The sequence below is a fragment of the Dryobates pubescens genome, chromosome 17 (genome assembly GCF_014839835.1).
Source record: "Dryobates pubescens isolate bDryPub1 chromosome 17, bDryPub1.pri, whole genome shotgun sequence".
In the NCBI taxonomy this organism is placed as follows: Eukaryota; Metazoa; Chordata; class Aves; order Piciformes; family Picidae; genus Dryobates; species Dryobates pubescens.
The window spans coordinates 6,228,857-6,249,995 of record NC_071628.1 but is presented as its reverse complement, the minus strand read 5'-3'; the positions used below and the strand labels follow the sequence as shown (position 1 = coordinate 6,249,995).

General features: G+C 52.2%; 1 protein-coding gene across 1 annotated transcript; it reads left to right on the top strand.

The window, feature by feature from the left end:
- Positions 1 to 15,802: 15,802 nt before the first annotated feature.
- CTXND1 (cortexin domain containing 1) lies at positions 15,803 to 17,028 on the top strand. Its single transcript, XM_054169012.1, has one exon. The coding sequence runs from the start codon at positions 15,853 to 15,855 to the stop codon at positions 16,030 to 16,032; it is 180 nt and encodes a 59-aa protein (XP_054024987.1). The 5' UTR covers positions 15,803 to 15,852; the 3' UTR covers positions 16,033 to 17,028.
- Positions 17,029 to 21,139: the final 4,111 nt, after the last annotated feature.

Below are 21,139 nucleotides of genomic sequence, written 5' to 3'. Positions count from 1 at the left end.
CCAGACATAAAATGAGCCTGTCACAATAAACAAATACCAGTCAGGGGGCAGGCAGAGACCCACTGGGATACATCTCACCTTATTATTCATAGGACTGAGCTGTTTGAGCTTAGTTTCCTTTCATGCATGAAAAGCTTTTGAGGAATCTCATTATTGTACTGAATATATTAATATAAAGAGACAGGGTTAAACCAGAAGCAAAAGATCAGTGCCTGGTTTTAAAAGCATTGGAGTGATATTACTTCAAGTTATAAATAGAGATTGAAGCTGAAATTAGCTCAGATCTTCAACAGTTTCTCTTTTTTGTTCAATGGGAAGTTTCCAGGAGTTGGCCTGAAAGCATCAGCAGCCAAAGAAAGAAGAGCATAAGACACTTGTTGCAGGGTCAGGCTCATCCACCCAGCCCAGGGCTCTGCCTCAGGCAGTGTCAAGGGGGGAGGTTTGTCAGGGATGTGATGTGAACCCTGGCCACCTTTGGCAGCCCACCCTCCAACATCCACAACTGCTGCATTAGAGAAGAGCTCTGCTTAGTGCTTTCAGTGCCTACTTATGGACCTGCTCTCCATAACTCACCCAACCCTTCCAAACCTGCTGGTGCTGTCTCCAGTCTCCTGGGGCAGCCAGTTTCAGGAAGTCATGCTGAATGAAGTCACATCTGCTGAATAAACAAGGACTTTCTTCCTGCTTCAAGCTGGTTTCCTACTAGTTCCATTGACTGTCCCCAAGTTTCCTGATTTTGGAAACTGGTGAACAGAATAGAACAGGTTGGAAGAGACCTTTGAGATCCAGTCCAACCTATCACCCAACACCATCTAATCAACTAAACCATGGCACCAAGTGCCTCATCCAGTCTCTTCCTAGACTCCTCCAGTGATGGTGACTCCACCACCTCCCTGGGCAGCACATCCCAATGGCCAATCTCTCTTTCTGGGAAGAACTTCTTCCTAACATCCAGCCTAAACCTCCCCTGGTGCAGCTTGAGACTGTGTCCTCTTGTTCTGGTGCTGGTTGCCTGGGAAAAGAGACCAACCCCCTCCTGGCTGCAACCTCTCTCCAGGTAGTTGTAGAGAGCAAGAAGGTCTCTCCTGAGCCTGCCCTTCTTCAGGCTAAGCAACCCCAGCTCCCTCAGCCTCTCCTCCCAGGGCTGTGCTCCAAACCCCTCCCCAGCTTTGTTACCTGCTTGCAGGTTACAGCAGTCCTGCTCCACCAGAACCCCCAGAAATAAAGGAGGGGAAACCCAGTATTTAGGCTGGGGACATCTGAGCACACTGAGAAGTTAGTGTGATCCCTGCTAGGGAGAAAAGACCTTCCAGCCTGCTGAGTCAGCTCAGGCAAGCCTCCCTCACTCCCTGTACATTAGGTTCACTTAAAACCGTTGCCGGTGGCTAATGGCACATTAATGAGGCACTGCCTGGCTGGGCCTGTCCAGAGCTGTGCCAGGAACAGAGGCTTGGATAAATTGAACATGCACAAAGGTTCTGGCATTCTGATTCCCAGTGACCCACTGACAAGCTCCTGGATCTAGCTGGAGCTGTGGAGATGGAGTGTAATTGCACCCAATCTTTTTAATCAAGGACTACACTTCCAATAATCTGCCGCAGCGACAAAGAAAACAACATCAGGCTGTGGTACATGGCTGGAATCAAAGCTCCTTTTCAGTGCAGTCTTAATTAAAGAGTGGCTCTGACTACAAGTTTTATAGAATAGTCAATGAGCTTCCAGCTGAGGAAAGGACCTTTCCTGATGAGATGAAATAGCTGCACGTGTACTTAGAGCATGATCAGAAACAAAGCGATGTAGAAGCACAGGTAAAACCCGAGCCGGGGGATGCACTTGAGAGCGCCACCAATACAGGCTGGGGTAAGAGGGAAGGAGGGAGGGAAAAGGCATTAGTCTCCCCCAAGCCCCTGAGCACAAACAAAGCTATCACCAGAAGTATCACTAGCACAAATCAGAGCTGCTTCACAGAATCAACCAGGTTGGAAAAGACCTCAGGGATCATCAAGTCCAACCTATTACCTTATACCTAACACCTCATGACAATCAAACCAGGGCTTCAAGTGCCACATCCAATCCCCTTTTGAACATCTCCAGGGATGGGGACTCCACCACCTCCCTGGGCAGCACATTCCAATGGCCAATTACTTTCTGTGAAGAACTTTCTCCTCACCTGGAGCCTAAACTTGAGACTGTGTCCTCTTGTTCTGGTGCTGGTTGCCTGGGAGAAGAGACCAACCTCCTTTCAGAAAGCTGTAGAGAGCAATAAGGTCTGCCCTGAGCCTCCTCTTCTCCAGGCTAAACAACCCCAGCTCCCTCAGCCTCTCCTCATAGGGCTTGTGCATCACAGGCAGAAGTGCCCCTGGGCTTGGGTGCCTGGCTGCTGCAGACTGGGAGGTGATCCTGGAGGCACGCTCCAGAAATGGGAATGGCAACCAGGGTTAGAGCCATAGGCTTTGTTTCCACCACTCAGACACTCTTTGATGTCAGGCTGTGCTGGTGGTCTCTACATCTGCATTCTGCCTCCTCATGCCACCAAAGCCATCCAGAAAGTAGCCAATTGCCTTACCCTTCTCAGAGAGCACTTCTGACTGTCCTGCATCTCTGATCAGACACTAGCTGCATTGTACACCCACCCCTCAGAAGCAGAAGAGATTCACAGTCTGCAATTAACAGACACTAAAAGTTTACAAGTTGCTGTTGTCATCCCTCAATGTCACCACACTAAAGCACATTCACCTGCTGCAGAGGTCAAGCAGGTCTAACAGTATTTGCATGGATGCTCTTTGCCAGACAGCCTCAAGGCCAAAAATTCATCTTGGGCACATTTGATTGACTAGCACAAGATACAGCCCAGACAAGAGACAGAGATCCACAGCTGGACTCAGGGTGCTGACTGAGCCTCACTCTCCTGAGCAATAGGCCATTTATCCTCTCACCCAGACACACAGAATTTGGAGGCTGCTCTATTTGTTATCTACCTGCAGAGCTGGAGACCAGAGCTCCATTATCCTTAAACTCTTATCAGGATCCTTCACTCCTGCCAGCGCTGTCATGGCAATGTAATGCATGTCCTGCCTCAAGGCTTGGGTTCATTTGTAATAAAAATCATCTGGCCTCCCTCTGAAGGAAAATGCAATCCATCCCCACTGGGAGACAGTGGAGAACCTGGTTTCTCTGGGTGCCAACTGGATCCTCATCAGAAAGAAGGTTTTGTGCAGTGCTCCTGTGCAGAGCTGTACAGAAAGGGGGTCTGAAACAGGGAAGGTTTTTGGTGCTGTTGTTTGGCAGGTTGCAGTGATTCCAGATGGTGCTCCAGGCATTGAGCAGCTCTGAAAAGAGGCCAGTTTTCATCCTCCCAGGTCTTACAGTAGTAAGAACTAAATTGTTCTCTTGAGAAAAGAAAACAGGGAAGAAGTAGTAATGATATTTCTGATTCTCCTGTTGGCAAATTAGAACCAAGATGAGCTAACACACTGCAACTATTCTGGCCTTCCAGCTGGAAAGGGTGAGGAGCAGAGAGCTTCTCTGCAGGTCTCCCACAGCACAAAGCACTGCTCCTTGAAACAGCCCTAACTCAAACTCATTTCACATCACCTGGGGCTCCCAGTTTTGCATCTCAGAACTTTAATTTTCTCCAAGTCCCCATAGTAGTGGAGAGAAAGAATCACAGAAACATTCAGGTTGGAAAAGACCCTCAGGATCACCGAATCCAACTGACAGCCCTGCTCTACAAAGTTCACCCCTAAACCAAGCACCCAAGTCCCCAAGCACCATATCCAAACCACCTCTGAACACATCCAGGGTTGGTGACTCAACCACCTCCCTGGGCAGCACATTCCAGTGTCTGAAAACTCTTTCTGTGGAAAAAAGCTTTCCTAATGTCCAGTCTAAACCTAGAGAAATCTGCTCAAGTAGGGTTGGGTTTTCACCCTTACCCAACAACACTTCTGGGCTTTGAGGCTGTTCTTGCTGTAGGGCCTCTTTTGCCCAGTGACCGGGCAACAGGTGCTGAGCAGCATACAACATCATGTCTTGCTTTGCCCTCAGATCCATAGTCCTGCACAGGAGCACCCCTACATCCCATGCTTTATTCATTCAGCCTTTGAAAAAAGAAATGAATCAGTTTAGGATGGGATGCAGCTCAGCTGGCATCACACCTCTGATGGGATCACCACAAAGAACCAGCACAGGAAAGGACACGGATGAGCACAAGCTCCAAACCTCCATTCACACTGTGCCCCCTGGACTAAACTGGTCCTGGAAGAACAGACATGAGCAGTGTCCTTGATGGGAGCTCTGTGCAGGTAGGTTTTTGAGATGAAAAGGGCAAAACCAGTGTCTCCAAGAAGCATCCTACAAGTTAGAGGCCACCGGACGTTGCTACCACACGCAAAAGGGAGTTGCTGCTCTACCCCAAAGTGCACCTTTTGTTTTTGCAAAGCAAAGAGAAGATGATCTTCAGGGTAGGGGTGGAAAAAAAAAATTAGGCTTTTTTTGTAATTATTTTTTTCCCCCTGTCAGCTTTGCTGCAGTGAAAAACTTCCACCTAGCTTTGCTTACAGTTCTGCTGGCTAACAGCCACCGCTTCATCTGTTAAACAACTGACAGGACCAACAGGCTTGTTTGTCTGCTTCCAGAGCATTGAAGCAGCAGAGAGTTGAACCAGCAGACACTCCATTAAAATGAGTTCAGATCATATCTGCTCAGCCCTTACAAGCCTTGGCTTAAAGGCCAAATCCATTTGTTTCTCTAAGACTCCCCCACATTTGCCACTCGCCGCGATGAGAGGGGACGCAGAGGCGCTGCTCCGCCGCACTCAGCGACCAGAGCGGCAGCCTCAGGTCCCTCCTGAGCAGAGGCGGAGTGAAAGATGGCCCTGTGCTGCAGGCATTCTTCTCAAGTCCCTCTAAACTTTTGCATATCACAGGCATTGCTTTGCATTTCCCTGCCATCATCCATTAAAGGATGCCAGCACCTGATGAATCAAGGCTCCCTGCAGCCCCTGCAAGGGGGATGGGTTGGACCATGTTATGAAAGCACTGCAGCGCTCACACCCACAGCACAAACACAAACAGGGAACCAAAGAAACCTCCCTGCAGCATGCAATGGAGGTGCTGTTCTCCTCTCCCCAGGGCTGAGCTGGGCTTGCACGCTTCTCACAGCTTGGCCACGTGAGGACAGAACTAGGGAGGTGCAGAAAACCCCCTGGGCTGGGGTCTGAAGGGAGCAGTGAATGTCCTTTCTTGCCCCTCTAGGGACTGTGAACCAGGCAATGCAAGGGCACATTACAAGCCCAGCTCTGGCTTACCTGCCCTTGTTCAGCTGCCCTTGTTGCTTAAGTTACAGCACTTCCCACCCTTGTGCCTAGTAGCCAGCAATTCTTAAAGTCCATCACTCATTCTACTCCACTTTTTCACCTCTGGACAACCATCTCCTGCCTCTGAAAAAGGTTCCTGCATCTTCTCAGGCTCTCACTTCAGCAAAGCTTAATGATTAGCCATGCAAGTTGAACTTTGGCAGGCTGGAGGCACTTTTCTCTCCAGAGCCCAACTGTCCATCAGTTCACTCACTAGGTCCAACCAGCAACTTGCTCCCAAGCACAACCACTGGTCTTTTTTACCTTTCCTTCCCAACCCCACAAGCTCCTGAAGCAAGTGGGAAATGATTAGCTGGTGTAGGACACCCTCAAACTGTAAGCAGCCCACAGTTACTTTAAGTGCACACTGCATCTTTTCCTCAATGAAGATTAATGCTCCTCTTGCCCTGGGGCTATGGAAGAAGGAAACATTTGTGCAACAGCAATTTTAAACACTTTCCTCAGGCTGATTTATGCCTTCATTTGTTTCCAACTCTTTTCTTGGGGGGGGGGGGGGGGGGGGGGCAAGCATAAATGATGCCTTTAGTCTTCTGAGGGAATACTGGCAATCCAGTAATTTATGGCTGGCCAAAAGCAAGAGTGTTGAGGGAAGATTATTTGTCTCTTGACCCTAACTGAGTGGGCTGGGTTGAATAAATGAGTTTGCATAAACTAAGCTGAGCACACAGATTTGAAGTCAATATATAAAGCAAGCAAGCAACTTAAAGTAAACCAAAAAGGCCAAGGAAAGAGTCCGATGGGATGGCACTCAACAAATCCAAGTGCTGGGTGCTGCACTTTGGCCACAGCAACCCCATGCAGGGCTACAGGCTGGGGTCAGAGTGGCTGGAGAGCTGCCAAACAGAAAGGGACCTGGGGGTGCTGATTGACAGCCACCTAAACATGAGCCAGCAGTGTGCCCAGGTGGCCAAGAAGGCCAAAGGCATCCTGACCTGTATCAAGAATACTGTGGCCAGCAGGAACAGGGAAGTCATTCTGCCTCTGTACTCTGCATTATTTAGGCCACACCTTGAGTCCTGTATCCAGTTTTGGGCCCCTCAGTTTAAGAAGGACATTGAGACACTTGAATGTGTCCAGAGAAGGGCAACGAAGCTGGGGAGAGGCCTTGAGCACAGCCCTGTGAGGAGAGGCTGAGGGAGCTGGGGTTGCTTAGCCTGGAGAAGAGGAGGCTCAGGGGAGATCTTCTTGCTCTCTACAACTACCTGAAGGGAGGTTGTAGCCAGGAGGGGGTTGGTCTCTTCTCCCAGGCAACCAGCACCAGAACAAGAGGACACAGTCTCAAGCTGCACCAGGGGAGGTTTAGGCTGGAGGTGAGGAGAAAGTTCTTCACCGAGTGAGTCGTTTGTCATTGGAATGTGCTGCTCAGGGAGGTGGTGGAGTCACCATCCCTGGAGGTGCTCAAGAGGGGACTGGACGTGGCACTTGGTGCCATGGTTTAATCATGAGGTCTGTGGTGACAGGTTGGACTTGATGATCTTTGAAGTCTCTTCCAACCTTGGTGATTCTGTGATACTGTGAAACTGAGGCTCAAACCTGCCTCTGAGCTACGTGGTGCACAGGAGGAGCCATGCTGATGGGAGGACACGCGGATTGAAAGAAAGCATTGATTTTCTGCTGAAAGATCTGTAAGCCTAAAAGGACAATTAATTTTTAAATGAAGGTAACAGTCATATTAGTGCTCTCTGGACAGGGGAAGCAGCTCATCTGTCTGTATCTGTCTGCAGCAGTTGACTCTCTGCTCAGAGGCAGGGGGGTTTTAATCGAAACTAGGTTGTTAAGAATATTACAGGATGATTGAGTGTCCAGGCTCCTCTTTTATAGATTTGAACTGCAAATTGGAGGTCAGCTGCCTGACACACACACATGAAATACAGACATGGAGCAGCACCTCACCTTCCTTCCCAGTCAGTCACCTCTATGCATCAAGAATAGTGCGGCCAGCAGGAGCAGGGAACTCATTGTGCCCCTGTACTCAGCACTGGTCAGGCCACACCTTGAGTCCTGGGTCCAGTTCTGGGCCCCTCAATTGAAGAAGGACATTGAGACTCTTGAACATGTCCAGAGAAGGGCAATGAGGCTGGGGAGAGGCCTCAAGCACAGCCCTGAGAGGAGAGGCTGAGGGAGCTGGGGTTACTTAGCCTGGAGAAGAGGAGGCTCAGGGGAGACCTTATTGCTCTCTGCAACTACCTGATGGGAGGTTGTAGCCAGGTGGGGCTTGGTCTCTTCTCCCAGGCAATCAGCACCAGAACAAGAGGACACAGTCTCAAGTTGCACCAGGGGAGGTTTAGGTTTAAAGTGAGGAGAAAGTTCTTCCCAGAGAGAGTTGTTAGCCATTGGAATGTGCTGCCCAGGGAAGTGATGGAGTCACCATCCCTGGAGGTGTTCAAGAGGGGACTGGATGTGGCACTTGGTGCCATGGTTTAGTAGTCATGAGGTGTTGGGTGACAGGTTGGACTTGATGATCTTTGAGGTCCACTGCTGGCCACACTATTCTTGAGGCAGGCCAGGATGCCATTGGCCTTCTTGGCCACCTGGGCACACTGCAGGCTCATGTTCAGCCAGTTGTCAACCAGTACCCCCAGGTTGTTGTGGCCAAAGTGCAGCACCTGGCACTTGGACTTGTTGAATGCCATCATGTTGGACTCTGCCCATCTGTCCAGCCAGTCAAGATCCTTCTGCAGAGCCTCCTACCCTTTAACTGATCAACACTTTCTCCCACCTTGGTGTCACCTGCAAATTTACTGATGACTGACTCAACCCCCTCATCCAGATCATCAATAAAGATGTTGAACAGGATAGGGTCCATCACTGATCCCTGGGGGACACCACTGGTGACTGGCCACCAGCTGGCTGTGGCACCATTCACCACCACTCTCTGGGCTCAGCCTCCAGCCAGTTCCTGACCCAGCTCAGAGTGCTGCTGTCCAAGCCAGGGGCTGACAGCTTGGCCAGGAGGTTGCTGTGGGGGATGGTGCCAAAGGCCTTGCTGCAGTCCAGGCAGACCACATCCCCAGCCTGCCCCACATCCACCAGGCAGGTCAGCTTGGAGCAGATGGTCTCTAAGCTCCCTTCCAACCTGAGCCATTCTATGAAACCACTGAATCTTTTCACTTCAATTCTGGCCATTTCTGTTAAAATAGGTTCCAAAGAAACAAAACTCCTCCCAACCTCACCGAGGATGCAAACTCCTGAGCAGCAGCAAGTCAGACCTGGCTGAACTTTCCCAATGAATTAAAAATGAGGTTTTTGCTGGTTTCATCAAGAACCAGGCTGCAATGGCTCAGGGCTTGGCCATCACTCTTTGGATCAGGAATGCTCTTGGAGGGAGAGCTCTGCCGGAGGAATCCATCCTGAGTGTGACTGCTCCTGGCTGCATCAGGCTGCCACCGCAGCACTTCCCAACTGCTCCAGGATCTGTGACGCCCACATCCTGCCCGGTGAGCAACTCTGATGGATTGATTACTTTCGTTTCTTTCCAGAACACCCGGCTGAGAACGGCTTCCAGGTCTGGGGGGAGGGGAGGGTGGGGGCCCTGCACCCGGCTGGACGCCCTGCACGCCGCCCCCACCACCCCGAACGTCTCAAATATGACTACAGCAAGGATTTTACCTCCACGATGCTGCTATGCTGGGATGTGACAGGCTTCCTACCCAGGTCTGCAAGGTAGGGGAGCTTGTGCATGTATCAACTCTCACAGAGTCCCCTTCCCTCCCCTCCCTGCACATCTGTTGTTTTGGGAAGGGAATACAGGAGGAGGAAAGGGAAAACAAACAAACAAGCAAAGGAAGTGTTTTGAAACCTACCCTGAGGGTTGAGATGAGTGGAAATGTGATTAACCAGCACAGGACCTGCCGTGGTTCAGACCCAGCTCCCTGCAATCCACGAGACACGTTATTACCTTGTATTTAAAGTGACAGTGCCAAGATTGCCAGGCCTGGGAATCGGTCCCCATGGCTTTCAGATGAGCTTGCAGAGGTTGGAATGGCTGCAAGCATGGGGTGCTAAAGGAGGGCCAACATCTCTGCCTGCTTGGGTACATTAGGTCATGAGAATGGACTCTTCTGTGGCAATCCCTGATGAAAAGAGCCCTGGGAAACACGAAACAAACAGCAGAGCAAATGCCAGATGCTCAGGCCTGATTCTTCATTGAGTTCTTTATCCCCAGGCTGTGCTCCCTGACCCTTCTTGCACATGGCTCAGGGTCAGAACTACAGGGTGACCACCCTCTGAAGAGACACAGCTGCTGCCTGGCCCTCAGGGAGCCAAGCACAGAGTCCCTCTGGGCACTGCATTACTGTGCCCACCACAAGGCAGCACAGCTCCATCCCTGGGCTGCCTCTGGCACACCTCTGCTAGAATAGAGTAGAGTAGAGTAGAGTAGGGTAGAGTAGAGTAGAGTAGAGTAGAGTAGAGTAGAGTAGAGTAGAGTAGAGTAGAGTAGAGTAGGTTGGAAGAGACCTTCAAGATCATCAAGTCCAACCTATCACCCAACACCACCTAATCAACTAAACCATGGCACCAAGCACCCTACCAAGTCTCCTCCTGAACACCTCCAGTGATGGTGACTCCACCACCTCCCCAGGCAGCCCATTCCAATGGGCAATCAGGGGAGAGATTGTGTTGCAACACCCAGGGGTTTACAGAGGGGACACTCAGGACTGCTCATCTGCCCAGCCTTGGAACCAGGGATTGCCCTTCTTCATCTGCTGTTTTTATTCAGACCAAGTTGTTTTCAACAAATCTGAAGAAATTAAAAACAAATCAAATAAAACCCAATGCTACCTTTTGGTGCTGACAAGAGGGGGAAAAGTCATGTTCTCCAAGCCAGCTGTTCAGGGGAAATTTCATCATTCAAGTGCAAAGCTTCAGAATTGTTTCTGCTACCAATTTCTCAGCCCCAACTTCCCCCATCTCCTGTCAACATCACCTGTGCTGGGCAAGGAAAGCAAAGCAGCCCATGGCCAGAGTGAGTTTCAATAGCAATGATGGCTATGAGAAACCAGGCTGGGACCTGCAAAACCATCCTGCCAACACACACAGCACATCCCCCTCCCACCCCACCGTGGCTGATGTGCAGGCAGAGCCCCCTCCAGCACGGCCCACAGAATGGTTTGGGCTGGGAGGGGCCTTTAAAGGCCATCTAGTCCAACCCCTCCCATGCTGATGCTCTTTTTCAGTACATGCCAGACTGCTTTCCACAGAGTCAGATCATAGAATCAGAACTGTTGAGGCTGGAAGACGCCTTTGAGATCTTCAAGTCCAACTGTTCACCTGGAGCTCACAACCCCTCCTTATTGCTATACCATGTCACTCAGCACCACATCCATGCATCTTCTAAATATCCCCCGGGATGGTGACTCCTCTACCTCCCTGGGCAGCCTGTTCCAGTGCCTGAGAACTCTTGCTGTGAAGAAATTCTTCCTAGTACCCAACCTGGACCTCCCTTGCCACAACTTGGGGCCGTGACAGTTAATCAACCAGCTCTGCTTCAACCTCCAAGACACTTCCACAGCCACCACCCAGCCTGGCTGTACCACTGGGCACCAAGGGGATGAAAGGGGTGTTTGAGGCACTGCCCAAGGATGTGGCAAACAATCAGAAGAGCTGCTCAGCTATTTAGGAGATGGAAGACCACAAGCACCTGCCAAACAGTGGGGAGCAGCACATAGCTGCTGTACCCTCCCTGGCCTAGGTGAATAGAGTTCACTGCTGTGCAGCAGCCCCAGCTGCCTGTGCTGGGAGATACAAGGGGTGCTGGAGATTCACTTGCAGATCCCCACCTGCAGTGGTGACAAAGGGTTTGAAGCAATAAGCAGCATGTCCATGGTAAAACCAGGGAGCTGGACTTGCTCAAGAGGAACCAGTCCTGGCCAGCACATCCAAAGAACTCCTTACCCATTTTGGGAACCTCTCTTGCTGGTTCCTAGACACCTGGTCTAGAACAGTGGCATGTTCCAGCAGGAATAAATTAACCTGGAGACAACTGCCTCAGACACAACTCCATTCCAGCACTACATCTGCTCAGTGCCAATAACTGCCTCTACACTGCCAAGTTTGCTGAAAGGCAACTGCAATAGCTAACAGTGTGGAACATCACCAAATACCTTCTGACACCTAATCCACCGTGCACAGGCATAAGACTGGTACAGCTCTGACAAGCTGGACCTGCAGAAGATGGCCCACAGACAGACTCAGGTGAGCAGTCAAGCTAGGAGAGAAGAGAACAGCTTGGAAAGCCAAGTCCTGATGGCCAGCCCCAAGAAATGTGTTCTCCATCAGCAGTGACTTAATGCAGAACAGCAGTCACAGCTTAGAAGCATTAAAGGAGGAGGGAAGTGATTTGTACAACCTCAAGGATACAGCTCCTTTGAAACAAAATAAATATTGATATTCCCACTGAAAATGCTGACTTCATGGCAAACCAGAGCAGCCTACACCTGGAACCATTCCATTGGAGTTGTCACTGTAATTTCCTCCCTGAGCTGCAGCTTTCACTCTCTGCCTTCTGGGTGAAGCCTTCTGCCTAGCAGATCCTTTCCAGCACCTGCTTTGCTCTTCCAGAAGGAGATGGGGCTGCAGGACAGCTCAGGTGTTTCATGGGAATCACAGTCCAGTGACAGCCCTGGGGCAGAGGCAAGCCCTTGAGCCCCAACTCTCAGGAGACTGTGCAATGTCATTCTGAAGGGATAGGTCTCCAAGGGATGGATGCCTGCTTGAAAAGCTCAGAGCATTTTCTGAGCAAATGATTCATCTTTCAGCAGGAAGCACATTTGATTGAAAATGCAGCTTCTCATCGAGGCCCAGCACTGGTGGGAGCTGCCAGGTAGCTCTGAAGTTCTGCAGGAGCTTAACTCAGTGTGAAATGACACCACAGCAGCCAGGACGTCAGGAGGGGAAAACACCAAAGCCCACCCTTGCTGGACCTTCACAAGAGAACTTCAGGAGGGGCTGGACTTCAGTAGTAGCTTTAGTAACTTTCCCCAACCCCCAACCCCCTTTTGTTTCACATTAAGGGATAAAAGAAAAAGGGGAAAAAGGGAGGGGGAAAGGAGGGGAACCCGGGGGAAAAAGGGAGGGGGAAAGGGGAGAGGGGAACCCAGGGGGAAAAAGGGAGGGGGAAAGGGGAGAGGGGAACCCAGGGGGGAAAAAGGGAGGGGGAAAGGGGAGAGGGGAACCCAGGGGGGAAAAAGGGAGGGGGAAAGGGGAGAGGGGAACCCAGGGGGGAAAAAGGGAGGGGGAAAGGGGAGAGGGGAACCCAGGGGGAAAAGGGAGGGGGAAAGGGGAGAGGGGAACCCAGGGGGGAAAAGGGAGGGGGAAAGGGGAGAGGGGAACCCAGGGGGAAAAAGGGAGGGGGAAAGGGGAGAGGGGAACCCAGGGGGAAAAAGGGAGGGGGAAAGGGGAGAGGGGAACCCAGGGGGAAAAAGGGAGGGGGAAAGGGGAGAGGGGAACCCAGGGGGGAAAAGGGAGGGGGAAAGGGGAGAGGGGAACCCAGGGGGGAAAAGGGAGGGGGAAAGGGGAGAGGGGAACCCAGGGGGGAAAAGGGAGGGGGAAAGGGGAGAGGGGAACCCAGGGGGGAAAAGGGAAAATTTTAAAGGGGGGGGGGGGGGGGGGGGGGGGAGGGAAGTAAATAAGTTAAAAAAGGAAAGTATCCAGAGTCAATAGTCAGCCTGGCTGACAAAGACCTGTCTCTTCCACCAAATGAAGGTACAAGCTGTAATGCAAGATCTGTTGGCTGGTGAGCTAGAGGGATAATAGAGTCTTCTGGGAATAACAGCCCTCTGGCCAAGCCAGCTGAGCATTAGAGGCCTGGCCCTTCTCCTTCATGATTTCCTCACAAGCCCCAACTCACTGGTCCTCAGGATGTGGCTGGTGGGCACATATGATGGCTGCTTGGTTTCAGTCACTGTGCCATCAGCTTCTCTTCCAGCCCCCTGCTGCAGGACTGGCTGTCACACTCACTTCTGTGCTTTCAGGAAATTAAAAGATCTGCTGCCCTTGTGCTTAAAATAGCCTGGAGGGCCCAGCTGATTTATCCTTGCCTCCTAGGATCCAGGAGGTGGAGAGATTGGAAAACAACTTGAGAAGGAATAAATGATGAGCCTGAAAAGGAAGTGAGCTTGTGATATAAAAGGTCCTTGGTTCACCCTGAACCAAGGGCAGGGCACAAGAGTTCAGGGGGCACTGGGACACCCACTCCCAGCTGGCACAGACAGCACTGTAAGGAGAAGATGCCCCAGCCAGATGTGAGCCGCTGCTGAACCAGCCCTGCCAGCAGCATCAGCTCACTGCAGATGTAACCAGGCAAATGTGGCTGTGCAGCCAAAACCTGCACCTGAGATTTCCTCTCTGCCTTCATGCAGTTACAGAGCACCTGGACCACTTGATACCCAAGTTTCACTCAATTCTCCCCAAAGGTTCAGTATCTTCTCTTCCCCAGGTGAAGCAGGGCTTGGTTCTCTGATCATTGCATTTGATGTGAGCTACTTTCTGTTGTTGGTTTTGCTTTGGAGAGGCATTCCACATTCCTGCTCTTTTCCAGCAGTAACCCTCAACACTTCTGCCTCCCACCATGACCAAAGGTGGATGTCAGGAGAAATCTCCCCCATCCCTGGGCAGTGACTCAGTTCCACAAGCCAGATCAGTTCCTCTCCTTCAGCATACAAAGCAATTCGTGGTAGCAGCTGAAGAACTCTTCAGGGGCAAACTTAGAATAGAATAAACCAGGTTGGAAGAGACCTTCAAGATCCTTCAAGTCCAACCTATCATCTAACACCATCTAATCAACTAAACCATGGCACCAAGCACCCCATCCAGTCTCCTAAACACCTCCAGTGATGGTGACTCCACCACCTTCCTGGGCAGCACATTCCAATGGCCAATCACTCTGGGAAGAACTTCTTCCTAACATCCAGCCTAAACCTCCCCTGGCACAGCTTGAGACTCTGTCCTCTTGTTCTGGTGCTGGGTGCCTGGGAGAAGAGACCAACCCCTGCCTGTCTACAACCTCCCTTCAGGTAGCTGTAGAGAGCAACAAGGTCTCCCCTGAGCTTCCTCCTCTCCAGGCTAAGCAACTTGCAGAGGCAGAAGGGAGTTGGAGCCATTTGGGTCACAGATTCAGCTGATGAGGTTGCAAGAGCCCTTCTGCTATGCAGACATCTGCATCAAGTAAGATAAATCTTGCATCAATCACCTGCACACCTCCCTGTGTGATAAAACATCCACTTAAAATTGATATTGCTCCTAAGATTCTTCTATTGCCTGCAGAACCTGTGAGTACCAGAGAGTAAATGTCATGGGGGGGAAAAAAAGGCATAATTTTCACTTTGCTTTGTGCCAGTGAGAAAAAGGGAATGTTTGGACAGAGAGGGAAATTGGGATAGAAACAGTCTGCTCTGCCATTTGTCTGCTCTTTCACACTGGCAGAGGAGGGGAAATATTTTCCTGAGTGAGAAATGCCAAGACAAGAAGAGTGCCTTTAGCTCTTTCAACAAATGAGGTTCCAAATGGAGAGTGTTCATTAACCCCTAACACCTCTTTTAGTGTCTGGTATTTTAACAAGAATTATTCATGGGTAAGTTCAGGTGCAGAGGAAGTTTCTCCTGTTCAAGCTCTCAGCCACCCAAGTGCTGACATCTCACAGACTCACAGGATGTTAGGGGTTGGAAGGGACCTTCAAAGATCATCAAGTCCAACCCCCCCTGCCAGAGCAGGAACATAGAATCCAGCACAGGTCACACAGGAGCACATCCAGATGGGGCTTGAAAGTCTCCAGGGAAAGAGACTCCACAACCTCTCTGGGGAAACCTGTTCCAGTGCTCAGAGACCCTCACAGTGGAGAAATTCCTCCTCATGTTGAGGTGGAACCTCCTGTGCTGTAGTTTATATTCATTACCCCTTGTCCTATCACAGGGTACAACTGAGCAGAGCCTGTCCCCTGCCTCCTGACCCCCAGCCCTCAGATATTCATAGACATTTATGAAATCCCCTCTCAGTCTTCTCTTCTGCAGACTAACCACCCCCAGGGCTCTCAGCCTCTCCTCATCAGGCAGTGCTCCAGCCCCTTAATCATCCTGGCAGCTCTTTGTTGGACTCTCTCCAGCAGATCCCTGTCCCTCCTGATCTGGGGAGCCCAGAACTGGATGCAAGGTTCCAGGTGAGGTCTCAGGAGGGCAGAGTAGAGGGGGAGGAGAACCTCCCTGGATCTGCTGGACACACTCCTCTTAGTGCACCCCAGGATGCCATTGGCCCTCTTTGGCCACAAGGGCACATTGCTGCCCCATGGAGAACTCGTTGCCCAGCAGCACTCCAGGAGGTTGCTTCCCCTACAAGAACACAGCGCAGAGGTTTCCCGATTCCAGCCCCGCTCCCGAGTTTCCCCAGGCAGCAGCCACTCGTATCTGACCCCTGTGTTTGGTTTGCAGGTGGTTGATGATGGTAGGAGCAAACATAAACCCAGATGAGGAGCGGCACAAGCAATGGAGGGCCCAACCCCAGAGCCTGTGTACGTTGATGTGGACAAGGGACTGACGCTGGCCTGCTTCGTCTTCCTCTGCCTCTTCCTGATTGTGATGATTATTCGCTGTGCCAAGGTCATCATGGACCCTTACAGTGCCATCCCCACATCCACATGGGAGGAGCAGCATCTGGATGACTGAAAGGACCTCGCTAGACAGAGCCAGAAGATGCTGCAATCCGGGAGGCCCTTCCCAACAGGAAGGCTGCCACACAAACAGCCGCTCCCAGACCCGCAGGGCACTGGCACTGCCTCCCAGAGCACACAGCAGCAATGATTCCTGCTCAGCAGATCAGGATCTCAGCAAGCCATGCTGGCAGCACAGCCTAACACTATGCAGCAGCCCCTCTTTTCCTGAGCACAGCCATCATGGGCACTCAAGTAGCACAAGATTCCCCAGGTGGTTCCCAGCAGAACTCCTGGTGTAGCACAGCTTGCCCTCCCCTCACGACCTCCCACAGACCCAGGCTCACCACCAGAAATCTGGGAAAGCAACAGCAGCATTTTGTCTTCCTGGCAATAGATTGCTCCAGATGTCTTCCTCAGTCATGATGTTTGTGTTTCAGAAAAGGCCCAGGTTTTATAATCTCGTGTCCCAGAGCCCCCCCCCAAGTAGAAGCACTTCAGCAGCCCTGGCTAAGCAGGGTTTTGTCAGCAGATTTCCTCTCAGCTCCCTTGGTTCTGCACACTCCCTGCCCCACTGCAGCAAGCAGGACACAGCAGCACTCAGCCCATGCTCCCCACGAGGGTCAGGGACTGCTGGTTACCCTGTAGCATCACCTGACTCTACCCAGCTCATGCTGTAACCAGGCACATCCTCTGCTGTGGGGCTGTGGCTTAGCCAGATGTGTCAGACCACTTACTACAAGCTTGGTAGCCACCAAAAGCCTATGGAGCAGAGCCTGGACGCTGCTGGTTTCAACTCCATAAAGCCCTGCTTTGACCTTGCAAGATTGGTTCCATGTGCCAGCTTTGGTTTCAGGTGCACTTCAGTGGGATGAGACACTAATAGGATGTCCAAGGCAATAAGCAGAGACATTGCTCCTAGCTTTTGTCACTCAGACTCCTCAGCATGACACAGTACCACACAATAAGCTGCATTCTACCTCGGAGAAACCCAGCACCTTGCAAAGAAGGATCCCCCCCTCCCCCCTAAATGTTAAAGAGCTGTCCATTTCCTTCTGTCAGTTCATGAAGGGGAGCACTCTGCAGGAAGGCATGAAGGCATGTGAGAGCTTTGGAAAGTTGTTATTTACCTTTCAAGGAGTGGGGGACTGAGGGGATTCCCATGTCCTCTGTGCCCCAGAGGCTAAGGTTTGCTCACAGCTGCCTTTTCCAGTGGCTACATCTGGCTCATGGTGTTGCTGAAGCTACACAGAGGAGGTCCTGCAGCCACAGCAGGCATCATGAGCACACAAGACTTGAAAGTGCAGATCTGCAGGGAGGGTTTCACTGTTTCCCCTCTCCCTTACCACCCTACCTGATCTCTGGGTTCTTGCCATAAGGCAGCATCCAGTGGGTGAGGAAGGTGGAACCAAAGGTTGTGGCAAGGAACCAGGATGTAGACTTTGTAGGTTACTACTCAGAGCTCAGACAGATCACACAACTCACTTCTTTATGTGCCTCAGTCTACTCATCACTGCAATGGGTACAGCAATATCAGCTTGCCTCACAGCCTTCTGTCTTTTGACAGCAGAAAGCACTTGGAGAGTCTTAGATAGGAACACAGGAATAAAGCACCACCACTCCTCCTTGTGAAAGGAATGGCAGAGGTCTGAGTCGTAGCATGCAGCAAGGGAAGCTCTCTTCAGGCAGAGGACTTGTCCAGAGCTCCACCTGCACCCTCAGTAAGACTGCAGTGTCCTCAGTCATGCCCAGTGGCACCTGGCTTTGTCATATGTCCCACTGACTTCAGAGGACAGCCTGGATGTAAGGTGCTCAGCACTGTGACCACAGAAAGTCCAAACACAGCAGGCTGTGAGGCACGGGGGGGTCTTTGCACGGGTCTTCCACACAGCACAGGTTTTGCTAATCTCTTCCATTCGGGAGGCAGGACATTTGAGGGCTGGCTTTAACCTTGCTAGTCTCTGGCGAGAGACCTCCGCCGGCTGGTGAGTGAGATTGCACAGCAGGCTGTCAGCCAGCCTCGGTTTCTGCTAGCCAATCACCAGTAGCTGAGGAGGTTTTCAGGTGTGGGGGTCAATGCTCACCGTTCTTGGAGCAAACACATTGGTCTCTCTTATTCATGGGGGTGTCTATCCAAGCCATAGGAAGGGATGCCCTAGCTCAAAGCAGCTTGCTTCTGCTCCCTGGGTTAACATTTAGAACCCACACTGTGTCTTTCAGGCTCTTATCCCACCCTGATGCTAGTGGGGGCTACTTACAGTATAAATGAGAGAACAAAATAGTTCTATTCCCAGGCTAGAGATGCTTTCAGTTTGCAGGTCACCTGGCTGCATTCACAGCTGATGCAGAGCAAGGCCAGAGCTTGTTGCCATCACACCTCCCAGTGCCAGCACTCCCCTCAGTGCTATCTGCAGGCAGAACTCTCTGGCTTTGCCCCAGGGCACTGCTAAGGCCCTGCTCAGCGAAGGATTTAAGCACATGCTTAAGCTGAAGGTTCTGAGCAGGCTTCCTGCCTACACAGAGACCAAGGTCAGCCATGTGTGTCCTTGGCAGAGCAGGGCCAGCAACACAGAGCCCTGGCAGGAGCAGAGCCTGTGTGAGGACAAAGGGTTAGGAATGCTGGGGAAGCAGTGAGCAAGCTTGCTTTGCAAGGACCTTCCCCACTTCCTTATCTTCCTCTGCACCAGCTTTACAGACCATGTCCTGGGGTTTCCTGAGAACCCAAAAGGAGGTAGCTCTATTTTCTAAGCCAAAGGCACTTGTCCTCCTGGCACAGCCTGGCAAGTCCATCCTGCTGTTGACAGCAAAGGTCTCCACAAGCATCCCTGCATCCACCTCCGGTCTCCTCCTGACCGTGCAAAGGTCAGGCTAGTTGTTTTCATAGAGGTAACCTCCATGCATTCGAGCTCCTGCCTTGCCCCACTGGCTACAATCACACAACCTCACCACTCTGTAACCCAAAGCAATACTAAACACCAAGCTGAAAGCAGAAGTTCTCTCCTCCTTGCCCTGGGAGCTGGGACTGGCCCACCCGGGGTGCACCACGGCGCCAGTCCCGTGAGCCCTGGCAGCTCCCAGGGGTGGAAGGTCCCTCCTAGCAGGGCTGCATCACTGGCCTTGCTAGCAATTGCAGCTGCATGCAACAAGTGCCTCTGCTGCTTTTGGTTCTCCTGTTAATCATGATGCCATACGACCGGCAGCCTGCACTCAGAGGAAATGATTCTGACTTGTTGCAAATGTATTTATCCAACACAATAAACGGCTTCAGCGTGGAAAAGCTGCTGCTTGGCTCTGCTGTGGTGTGCTTCTGGTTGCCAGGACCCCCTTAAAAACACCCTAGAATGGCTCAGAAGGGACCTCAGAGACCATCTGCTCCAACCTCCCCACCATGGGCAGGGACACCTCTCAACTAGACTCAGCTGCTCAAGGCCTCATCCAGCCTGGCTTTCAACACCCCCAGGCAGGAGGCAGCCACAACCTCCCTGGGCAGCCTGTTCCACAACACAACATGATGGTCAAGAAGGGTGCACAGCCCTCCCTGGAGGCTGAGAGCAGAGAACTGCTCCCTCTGCAGCTGCACCACTATAGGCTCTCAGCTTGGGGCAGAGCTGGTGGAGCTCCAGGCATTGCTGCAGCTCTGCAGGGAGCTCAGCCCCTCCAAAATGGCTATTTCAGGTTACTCCCTCAGTCAGGAAGAGCACTGAGCTGAGCTGCAGCTCAGCAGGGCACCTCAGCCTGCTGTATTTCAGCAATTCATTATCAGGAACAAATTGCATTCTGAAAGAAACCAGGCCACTGGGACTGGAATCCTTCCTGCTAGCAACTGAAAGCCAAGAGCGTGGAGCATCTGTGGGGGGCTCTTTGAAGAGCCCAGGGAGCCTCTCTTCTTGAAAAAGCCACAGAGAAAGTCTGCTAATTTTGTTCATCTTGCAAAAGGACTCTGTTGCCTCAAAGCTGGGTGCTTTATGTATCTGCTTGTCCCTGCAGGGAGTCCTCTAGCAGAAGGCTCTCTGTGCCTCAAATCCAGCTTGCCACAAAGCCAAAGCCCCACTGACAGACTCTCTTCTAGTCAGGAGCAGAATCTGCACAGTTTCCAGAGCAGCTAAAGTAAGAGCAGACCTGAACTGGAGCCAGCAGTGTCTGGATCTGGGCAGACACCCTGCAGAACTGTGCACACAAAGGGTTCTCTGAGAGAAGAGGCACCCACAGCGGGTGTCCCCAGCTTGCTGGGTCATTACAGGTCTCAGCAGGTGACTCAAACCCACATCACTAGAGCTCAGAAGCCAACAGAGGGCTGAGATGAGCACAAAGCTGTGCTCAAGGATCCAGCAGCCTGCACAGCACACATGGGGAGGACAGCAGAGCTCAGGGGTGTAACTGGCTCACTTTAGAAGCCAGTGCTCCAGAAAACAGAGCCAGGGGTGAGAGATGGAAGTGGTGACTTTGCCAGACAGCCCCAAACCGAGCTCCTGTGCAGCCAGGCTGACCCTGCCCCAAACCCAGCTCCTGTGCAGCCAGGCTGACCCTGCCCCAAACCCAGCTCCTGCGCAGCCAGGCTGACCCTGCCCCAAACCCAGCTCCTGCGCAGCCAGGCTGGCCCTGCCCCAAACCCAGCTCCTGCGCAGCCAAGCTGACCCTGCCCCAAACCCAGCTCCTGTGCAGCCAGGCTGACCCTGCCCCAAACCCAGCTCCTGCGCAGCCAGGCTGACCCTGCCCCAAACCCAGCCCCTGCGCAGCCAGGCTGACCCTGCCCCAAACCCAGCTCCTGTGCAGCCAGGCTGGCACTGCCCCAAACCCAGCTCCTGCGCAGCCAGGCTGACCCTGCCCCAAACCCAGCTCCTGTGCAGCCAAGCTGACCCTGCCCCAAACCCAGCTCCTGCGCAGCCAGGCTGGCCCTGCCCCAAACCCAGCTCCTGCGCAGCCAGGCTGGCCCTGCCCCAAACCCAGCTCCTGCGCAGCCAGGCTGGCCCTGCCCCAAACCCAGCTCCTGCGCAGCCAGGCTGGCACTGCCCCAAACCCAGCTCCTGCGCAGCCAGGCTGACCCTGCCCCAAACCCAGCTCCTGCGCAGCCAGGCTGACCCTGCCCCAAACCCAGCTCCTGCGCAGCCAGGCTGACCCTGCCC

What these genes read in the sequence shown, in the direction of transcription:
- CTXND1 (XM_054169012.1), top strand. Translation starts at nt 15,853, where the DNA reads ATGGAGGGCCCAACCCCAGAGCCTGTGTACGTTGATGTGGACAAGGGA.